Consider the following 10625-nt stretch of genomic DNA (forward strand, 5'->3'; position numbering starts at 1 on the left):
AACCCTCCCATTTTTCGGGCTGGCCGTCGGGCCGGGCTGGGTAGCCCAACCCATGATCACCTCTATGCATATGGTATGTTGCATTTCACTGTTTGATTATTCCATCAACCACACTCATTTTTTAACAATAAAGTGGATGAAATTTTTAACTGAAATGACTAATTTGCCCTTTGATCTAACGTACAGGGACTAACGTGCCCATTTTTTTAGTAGAAGACCTCTATGATACTTTCACCTCGGTTTTATTAACTTGACAAATTAAAATAGATGGACTAACTTCTCGGTTTTAAAAAGTTGAGGGATGAAATTTGGAATTAAATCTTAAATTAATATTTGTGTTCTTAGCTCTATAAATTAATGTAGAACTCCATTTACTTTATTTTTACTTCCAAACTAGCCCACATTTCAATTTTTTTTTGAAAAACCTCGAGCAAGAATCACAGATAAAGAAGATGGAAAGCATGGAGATGAAGGCATTTTCATTTTCTTTTCCTTGTTTTAATCTTTTAATTTTCTCTGTTTTTGATTTTCTTTAGTTTTTGTTTGAAGTTATTTAAATTTTAGGAGGTAAAGTTCGAGAACAAGGATCTGAAGCACCTAGGCTTCGTAAGGGTGGTTGCGATCCACGCCTTGGTTTGCGTGTCGAATCTCTACGAGTACGCTAAACAGAACTCCGGTCCGTTGAGATCCACCGTCGAAGGCGCCGTTACGACCGTCGTTGGTCCCGTCTACGAGAAATTCAAGGATGTTCCTGATCATCTTCTTCAATTTCTTGATAAGAAGGTATATTCGTTTTTTTTTTTATAATTCCTTGTTTGGATCAAAAAAGTTTCTGGAATTCACTTTTTTTGTTTAATTCATCAATGATTGAATTTAGTGCTAGATTTATTAGTGAAGTATGAGATATATGTGTTTTTAAGTTATTGGAATTTGGCTTGGTCATAGTCAAGTTCGAGCTTGAATGAGCTGAATTTGAATATCTTAATGTTCTATTCAAATAGTATGGCTTTACTTTAATCTGATAAATAAGTTTAATCAAGTGAATTAGAGCAGTTGATCTTTATTTCGAGTTGAATTTCGAGTTAAATTCAAATTCATTAGAATTTCAGTTCAACTTGGCTCAATTACGGTTAGAGTAGTAAATGTTAGCTAAAACTGAATTTGGAATTTGTAAAAAGCAGTTTGATCTTTATTAGTTAAAATTCAAGCTCCAAATTTTGAGTTGAATTCAAATTTATTAGAACTTCAGTTCAACTTGGCTCAATTATGGCTAGTAGTAAATTGTTAGCTAAAACTGAATTTGGAAGTTGTAAAGGGCAGTTTGATCTTTAGGTTGAATCGAGCTTAAATTAAGTTTCGAGCTTTGAATTTTGAGTTGAATTCAAACTTATTAGAATTTAAATTCAACTTAGCTCGATTATAGTTTTAGTACGTCAAATCAAGCTTGAACTTAAAATCAACATAATTTTCAGATTAAAATTGAGCTCAAACAATTGAGTTTGAGGTTGAGTTTGAGAATCGAGCTTACTTTAATCGGATAAACAAGTCTAATCAAATGAGCTTGAGTAGTTTGATCTTTATTTTGAATTGAGCTCGAGTTGAATTCAAACTTATTAGAACTTAAATTCAACTTAGCTCGATTATAGTTTTAGTACGTCAAATCAAGCTTGAACTTAAAATCAACATAATTTTCAGATTAAAATTGAGCTCAAACAATTGAGTTTGAGGTTGAGTTTGAGAATCGAGCTTACTTTAATCGGATAAACAAGTCTAATCAAATGAGCTTGAGTAGTTTGATCTTTATTTTGAATTGAGCTCGAGTTGAGTTTCAAGCTTCGAATTTTGAGTGAAACCAAAACTTTTTAGAACTTAAGTTCAACTAGGGTCGATTACAATCTTACTAGTAAATCTTAGCTAGAACTTCAGAAGTTGTAAAAAGCAGTTTGACCTTTATGTCCGAATCAATTTAAGCTTCGAGCTTTGAATTTTGAGTTAAACTTGAACTTCTTGAAACTCCGGCTTGGTTTAGTTATGCTGTAGTAAATCTTAGCCTATAATAAAAGGGATGTGAACCAATTTGTTTCTAACTTCAAAACGAGATTAAGTAAAAAAAACTGCAGTTAGATGAGCCTTTCACACAAATTTGATGATCATATGTGTTCGTAAGTTATTCGAGTTTAGTTCAAAAAGATCAAATTTGACTTAGTCATTGTTAACTTCGAGTTCAAGGGAGCTGAATTTGAATAGTATATATATATATTTGATTTTTAGATAGTATTTAAAATTTTCAATTTAAACTCAAACTTTAACTTTAATTTTGAGTTCGAGGTTAAGGCGAGAAAATTGAGCTTATCTTTAATAAGGTAAGCAAGCTTAATCGAGCCTAGGGGCGAATCTAGAAATATTTTTAAGGGGTCAAAATTGAATTATAAATTTTTGTGAGGCTAAAGTATAATTTTATCTTGTATTGACATATGATTTCATCACTATTGAAAGGACTATATAAAAAAAATTTCATTTTAGGGGGCCAAAGTGCAATTTTATCACATAGTAACTTTTAATTCTATTATTTTTAGGGACCTAAAAAACAAATTTTCCATTTAGGGACCCCTCTAAATTCGCTCCTGATCGAGTCTACACGAATGAGCTCAAATAGTTTCACATTTATTCCAAATCGTATTCAAGCTTTAAGAAATGAAACTTGAGTCGAGTTTCGAGCTTCAAATTCTGGGTTCAACTTGGCTCAGTTACACTTTTAGTTGTAAATCTTAGATCAATTAAAAATAACTGCAGGTAGATGAGGCTTTACACAAAATTGATGATCACCTTCCAGCCAAAGCTAAGCAAGCAATTAACCAAGCCCAATACTTGGTTCACAAGACAGCCCAACATGCTTGGAAACTAGTCGACGAGGCACGAACTAACGGACCACGAGGAGCGTTGCATTACGCCACAGCCGAGTACAAGCACCTCATGGTCATAAACTCAACCAAGTTATGGGTCAAGCTGAATCACAACTCGGCTTTCCACTCGGTTGCTGAGTGGGTTACTCCAACAGCAGCTAATTGGTCAGGTAAGTACAACAATTTAATTAACGATATGAGTGGCAAAGGTTATATTGTTTTTGGTTATCTGCCACTGATACCTGTAGATGAATTTGGTGAGGCAATTAAGGTAGCTAAAGCGAAGGAAAAAGAACATTTAAATGATCATAAATCAGATTCTAGTTCTGATTCAGAGTAGGGATTTCATTTTTTTTGTTTTTGTAAATAGAAAATCTAGTAATTTGTGTTGGTGAGAGGCATATTGTGGAAAACTGTCTAGTTTGCCACTGTAAATTGGGTGTGTTTGCTTGTATATAAAATTAACATTATATGATAATGTTCAACACGGTACGAGGACGATCTGTTTAATAAATATAAAATTAATATTGTAAATACAATATGAATGCGTAAAGACGGCATGTTTATTGCAATATGATGTTTTAAATATATGCAAGGAATTGTTGATTGAACTTTAATTCGATTGGTTTCAGTATTGTTGCTAACGCAGGAATACGTAAATTCTAGATTAATGTTAAAAAAAATTATATATATGCAAGGAGTCAGAGAAAAAAAAATTGTTCATGTCCTTACATATTCATATTTGATGTTTGTTTAATTTTGGGTAATATAGATTTGGGGTAGTGTCAAGTTTTTTGAATCGGATCAGATGGGTTGATCAAATCGATTGAATAGGGAATTAGTCAGGATATTGGTCCGAGTAAGAACCAATTGAACTGAATAAAAAACTAGTTAAATTAGATTTTTAATATTTTTTATGAATTTGTAATAATTTATTTAATCAAATCAAACGAACCAATCGGATTAATAAGCTAATGGCTTGATTGATTCGACCATCAATCTGATTTTAAAAACCTTGAGTAATGTAACTTTGTCTAAGATCAACTCAAAAGCAAGGCTTGGGTATCGACTACATACCACAATGGTATATCTCTATTGAAAGTTTCGTAAACCAATATTAAATAAAAGGTTGAATTATGTAATTTGTCCTTGTATAATATATATAATATATAAGTTGTGTATTTAGTTCCTATAATTTGGTCTTTTTAGTCATTGCACTTTTCAAATATTAAAATTATAGTTCTTACCAAATGATAGTCGTTAAATTCATAAAGTTAACTTTTGTTATTTTCAAAATTTGACGTAATAAACATATTATCATATGTATAATATCGTGTCAATTGTTATTTTCAGATATTATTAAAAATAAAAATTAATTGATTTGACTACATTCATTTGTGTAAACTAAATCTATAACCTTACACATAGTGTAAGATTAATACTAAATTTTAACCAATCAGATTTAATTGTTTTCATCCGAGTCAATATTAAAATTTTAAAATTTAAAAAGTATAGGGACTAAAATTAATCAAAAAGTACAAATATTAAATTTGATCCATTAAAATATAGAGATTAAATTCACAATTTTCACATAATACATTGACTAATAACATAATTTAATAAAAAAATTATATATTGAGATGTCCCCACCCCCCACCATTTGGGCCATTATTGTTCCATTGATTGAGAAAATATAGAAAGACCAACCTCAATAGTACTAAAACCTCTAGTGGGTCATTTTTGTGAAAAGTATGGGCTCATTGGGTTCAAGAAATTGGGTTATAAATCCATTAAATCTATATTTATTATATTTAAGATTTATAAAGTGAATTTTAAATTAGTATAAAGTTATTGAAAACCCTTATTTTTAAAAATCAATAAATATTATTTTAACGATTATGTTACCTTTTTCATATAATAAATGGGAATCAAATCCAAAGCAATATGTTTTTTTAATATCAATTTTACTATTTCAATGTCAAATTTAATTATCATATTAATTTTTTAGATTTATTACATATATTTTTCACCCATAATATAGATGTATCATAAGCTAGTATGAAAAATAGAGTTGAAGAGAAAACGCCATCCATAGATCTCTCGTTATGAAATTTGATTTGACTTCACACTGAATATGGCAAGACCTTCAATCTACTCTAAAAAGAGAGATTCGTATATAAAAAAAAGCAATCGAAGTGATATGAAGAAGTTTTTGCAAAATATTTTGTTCTATTAATGTCTTTTAAAACAAATTAATATAAATCTTAGCTTCAAAGCTTGTCAATTGTGTCTACTTTAAGTATCTATATATATTTTTCATTCGCTTTCTCATTTTAGTCTTTGAATTTAAATTCTATATAAGTGTGATAATGTATCACTTTGAAATTTCGCTATATCATTACGTGAAATTTAAAATATATATTTTTAAATTTTTAGATAATGACACAATCTCAAAATATCACATTACAACGAGAAATCATTTTATGGACCATTCTCACCGCATCATTCATGGTCCCTTTCCAATTATTTAATGATAATTTAGAAATTTTTTCCATGTCATTGATACATAATTTTGGTTGTTATTTTTTTCTAAACATTGAACCTCGAACCCTAAACCATGAAGTGTTCAGGGGATTCGGGGTTCAAGATTCAAGATTCAAAAATTTAAGATCAAGATTCGAGATAAAAAAATTAAAATTATGTATCAATAACATGAAAATTTTTATTAAAATATTATTAAATAATTAAAAATAATCCATAAAAAATATAGTGGGAAGAACACATAAAATAAATTCTCCATCACAACACTTTTACAAATATACAATTTCAAAACATATACCATAACTTAAATTGTGAAGTTTTGTTTTAAGAACAAAAAAACAAAAAGAGAAAGAAAATTCATGGTTAAATATTTGTTTTCTTCTTTATGTGTCTTTAAGAATCCAAATGTGAAATGGTTAAAGCATGGGAAAGTGACTTAATGATCAGCTGTTTGAGAACAGCTAATCTGCATTAATTTTTACTAAAATTTAATTAATAACCTAATATGGGGACCTGGCTGGATTGCAGATTAAGGATTTTGGGACAAAATATATTGTTATTTTATCCATTTTCCAGAAGATCATGTATCAACTTGACTATCTATCTATCTATCTATATATATATATATATATAATAAAGCTACTTTTTATAAAAAGAGAGAGTTTTACTTTTGAATTAGTTAATGGCTAAAACATTTCCTCGTTTACATCACACCCTCTTCCTTGTTCCAAATGGTTAAAGAATTTCTTTCTAAAAACAAAAAAAAGTTAAATGCTCGTTAGATTTTTTAGGGCTCATTTTGGGGTCAATTTTTTTAGAATCGTCGTATAAAGGTTTAAGCTTTATTAATTTTATGCACTTTAGTTTAGTTTGTAGTAAAAATTAGATGAATTTCGACGTGTTTAGAATAAAACACATGGTAACTGAATCAAATATTACTTAAAAAGACAAGTAAGCAATCAAAACATAATTTGAAATATGATATATGACATTTGAGAAGCCCTTATTTGACCATTTTCAAAATGGTTTGGTCTTTATTTGAGCACTTTTATAAATGTTAAATCCTTATATGACCATTTTGAAAGATTTACCGAAAGGTTGAGTTCTAATTTGAGTATTTAATCTTTAAAAAACAACGAATTCACATCCATTAAATGTTGGGTACGGATACATGTTTAAGGTAAGTCAAACATAAGTGTCAAACACGAATAATAGAACTAGGAAGAATTCAAGAGTTTGAGTAACATAGACTATGTCTACTCTAGACACACGAGGAAATATCTTATTTCTTAAAAATAAATGTCATATATAGATTTTAAAGTATGGTGAAGATTTTAAAGTAACCCCGGAGTTTCAAAACATTTTAATCGAATCTTCTAAGCATTAGTACACTATCATTTAGGTCTTTCGCCAATCTAGCCATAAGCTTAATTGTTAAATGCCAACTCAAATTTAATATAAATCATACTTAAAACACGTGTACCAATTATATAAACAAATGGAGTCATTGAAGTTTTTTTTAACCTAACAGATCTAAGTTATTCATGCAATAAATTCACACGGTCTATTTTAAATATGCATCACAATGAATTTGAGTTAATATTCAATACTCAATTTTACGTAAGAATCTCATTAATACTTTTAAAGATTTAATCAATTAAAGTCAATTTAAAATCCGAATTATAATTAAGGGATCACTAATATAATTAACCCATAATCAAAGGGCAAAATAAGGTTTCAATCTTTTCCAACCATTTTCTAATGTTCTTCATTTATTCTAATCATTGGGCATCAAAATTCATTCATATCAAATATATTCACATCTTTTTCTATTCATTGACTTAGGAAGAAGTTTATAAAGCATCATCTAATCAAAATCGAACAACTCTCAATATGTTTGGTATTATCTCTAATAAGATTTTATTTCTCTAACTTTATCGAAAACCCAAGTGTTTGATGGAGTGAAAACGTAGCGAGTCTTGAGTTTGCACCCTCAAACACCTTACCTATAGCTTATAGGTCATCAATGGGAAAGAATGGTATCACTTAAGCTAGCTATAGCCTCACATGTTTAGGTACTCTCAAGGTGCTCATAGCTCTCATTTATCAACTTTTTTTTTTAATAAAAAGAGAGATTAACTTTAATCATTATAAGATGATATCACACTACATCAGATAAATCTTCAGGTAGAGATTGAAGTTCTTGGCAAAGTTGAGGAAGCAGAACTTCGAAAACCATACTGAATGTCCAAGTTCATGGAGAATTTTTTGAAATTTTCATTATGTCTTCTAATTTCTTTGAAAACTTTAATTATGTCCTTTAAAATTTTAGAAAATTCTTATTAATTTCATAAAAATTTTAAAAATTTTAACTAGACCCCTAATTTTAAGAAATCTCATTAAACTCTTAAAATTTTGAAAATTTAGTCACAAGATCCACCACAGTCCAAGTCCACAAATTTCATGGAATTTGGAAAAAGAAAATTGTAGAGAAAAATCATTGAAGAGAAAGAGTTGACTTGGAATTTAATATACAAATTTTTACCCATGAATTGTTAATCTTTTACAACAATTTCTTCAAATTCTTAACAAAAACTAAACAACAATTAAGCTATAAGAATCTAAAACAGTTTCGTTGTAAAGATTACAATTCAGCAACTATTAATTTTACTCTCACTATTATATTACATTAATTAAATTTCAAAAAATATATTTATAAAAATATATAAGAGTTTAAAGAGTCCAAACCCGGTAAATTAAGAGTTCCGATTCGTTGGTTGACGTACAGAAATCTGAACCGGAATCGGTCTACCGGTACCAGACCCACCACAACTGCTACACGCCATTCGACCGGACCCGGCGCAAGTCCGACAACCGATATCTCCATCGGACCAACGAGTGCAAATGCACGTGATGCGACCCGTGCCGTTACAAGTCGGGCATCTTTGAAACGGACCGGCCATGGGTTTTTGATCCATGACGGATTTGACTAAGACGGCACCAGCTAAAACGCTTAAGCCGGTGGCCACCTGAGTCAAAACGGCCGGAAACATGTCGCCGGAGATGGGATCGGAAGTTTTCCTTGTTGGAATTTAATGAGGGTTATGGAGCAGTGAAGAGGAAGAAGAAAGAACCAAATAGCAGCCAAAGAATAAATAAATAGAATTTGAGAAATTAAAAATTCTATATTTGAGATTTTTTTTAATTGAGAAAAATTAAAATAATTGGCTGTGAATTTTATGGAAAAAAATAAATTAATTAAAAAAAGAAAAAGAGTTTTGAGAATATTATATAAATGGTTAAATTGTTTTAGTCACTCATTTTGTAAAGAAAATTTCAATTTAATCCCTATCAATAGAGAAATTACGAATTTTAGTTACTCCCGGTTTAATTTAAATCCCTAATTGAATACTCACGGAGTGTTTTTTTTTAATTGATATAATAATAAATTTATTCCTCAATATTTACATTTTCTGTCACTTTAGTCTTAATTTTAAAAATCTAACAAATTTAACTCTCAATATTTACACATTCGGTCCATTTGATCTTGATTATTAGAAATTCGTCGAATTTAACCCTTAATATTTAAGATCGAGACCAAATTGACAGAATGTATTAATACTTATTCAAGTAATTTATGTACCTAATTGTCTTTTCATTATTATTGAAAAAAATATTTTCAACATAAAATTAAATAAAATAATTAAAATTGAATATAAAAATTACACTAACGTAATTTTTAATCAAATTTTTTTATTAATCTTTGTATTATATATAAATTATGGATTTAGTCATTGTATTATTCAGTCAATGATAGTCTCGATACTTTTCAATTTTTAAAACTTCAGTCATTACCCAAACGGTAGCAATTAAATCCATTAGGTCAAATTCTGCTACTAATTCCATAAGTTGTGGATTTAATGTTCTCGAATTCAATCATTTTTAGTCCTTATATTTTCTAATCTTTGAAATTTCAATCTTAACTCAAATTGTTGCCGTTAAATCCATTAATATAACATTAAAATTTTATGATATTATGTGAAAATCGTAAATTGGCACGCTACTACACACATGATACCATATTTGTCACATACAATTTCTATGAATAACTTAACGAATTTAGAAACAACCATTTCACTCGGGACTGAAATTTCAAAAAAAATTGAAAAATATAAGGACTAAAAATGAACTTACACATAGTACAAAGTCTAATGGTATAATTTAACCAAAATTATTTACTTGAATTTAACCGGTTCAAGGTGTGGACCACGTTGCTTGCTTATTTATGGTCTGAAACTGGTGTGATGGAAATCTCCAGATTCTTGTGGAGATAACTTTATTTTTTATTTACAAATCGGTCCTTTTATCAACGGCTATGAATTAATCTTATTTGGTCCACGAAATACTTTCAATCTTTATCCTAATATATTTATCCCTTAAGAAAGATTATAGATTTTTTATTTTTTAAATATTCATATGGATTTTGAATTTATTTTTTTTGTTTGAAAAGTCGATGTAAGCACTGGTAAAGCCGGAATTTAATTATAAATTTTCAAAAGATCAAAATATAAATTTATTATGCTTTAATTTATAATTTCATTGTTTTTTATGAGGTCAAAGTGTAATTTTACTACAGATTTATAAAATTAGTTTGAATACCCGTACGATGTGATTTATAAAAATGTAAATATGGATTATTAGTTGACATTTGGAAAAAATAAAAATGTCCGGAGAAGGTTGTGCAATTTTGGAATTTGAAATTAAGGCTTAATTTACAGAAATGTAAGAATATTAGGGACCAATAAAATAATTATTACATACGGAAGCCCTTAAATAAATAATAGAGATACGGAAGGGATCTTTAAATATTACATAATGTTATTAATTAAAATATTATTAATTATCTTTATTATAATATTGATATAGAAATATATTAAAATAGTAAATAAACCCGAACATGAATTAATATGCTATAATAAAAATATATATTATTTTAATATATTTTTATAATATGTCATCAATTAAAATATTTTAATTTTGTAATAAATCACCATGAGATTAAATCATCAATATTATTATAAAAATAATTTATTTATAAAAAATTATCCATAATATTACATTTATTTCTGTTAGATATTACTTTTATTTTGATAAGATATTTTATTTAAAAAGTTGATGATA

General features: G+C 28.5%; 2 protein-coding genes across 2 annotated transcripts; one reads left to right on the plus strand and one right to left on the minus strand.

Moving 5' to 3' along the window:
- Nucleotides 1-384: 384 nt before the first annotated feature.
- On the plus strand, nt 385-3401 carry LOC107898624 (REF/SRPP-like protein At1g67360). The gene is made up of 3 exons (XM_016824134.2): nt 385-473; nt 565-783; nt 2794-3401. The coding sequence occupies exons 1-3, from the start codon at nt 453-455 to the stop codon at nt 3241-3243; spliced, it is 690 nt and encodes a 229-aa protein (XP_016679623.1). The 5' UTR covers nt 385-452; the 3' UTR covers nt 3244-3401.
- Nucleotides 3402-7975: 4574 nt separating this feature from the next.
- LOC107898623 (uncharacterized) lies at nt 7976-8584 on the minus strand. The gene has a single exon (XM_016824132.2). The coding sequence runs from the start codon at nt 8495-8497 to the stop codon at nt 8201-8203; it is 297 nt and encodes a 98-aa protein (XP_016679621.2). The 5' UTR covers nt 8498-8584; the 3' UTR covers nt 7976-8200.
- Nucleotides 8585-10625: the final 2041 nt, after the last annotated feature.

This window comes from Gossypium hirsutum, chromosome D04, assembly GCF_007990345.1.
Source record: "Gossypium hirsutum isolate 1008001.06 chromosome D04, Gossypium_hirsutum_v2.1, whole genome shotgun sequence".
Lineage (NCBI taxonomy): Eukaryota > Viridiplantae > Streptophyta > Magnoliopsida > Malvales > Malvaceae > Gossypium > Gossypium hirsutum.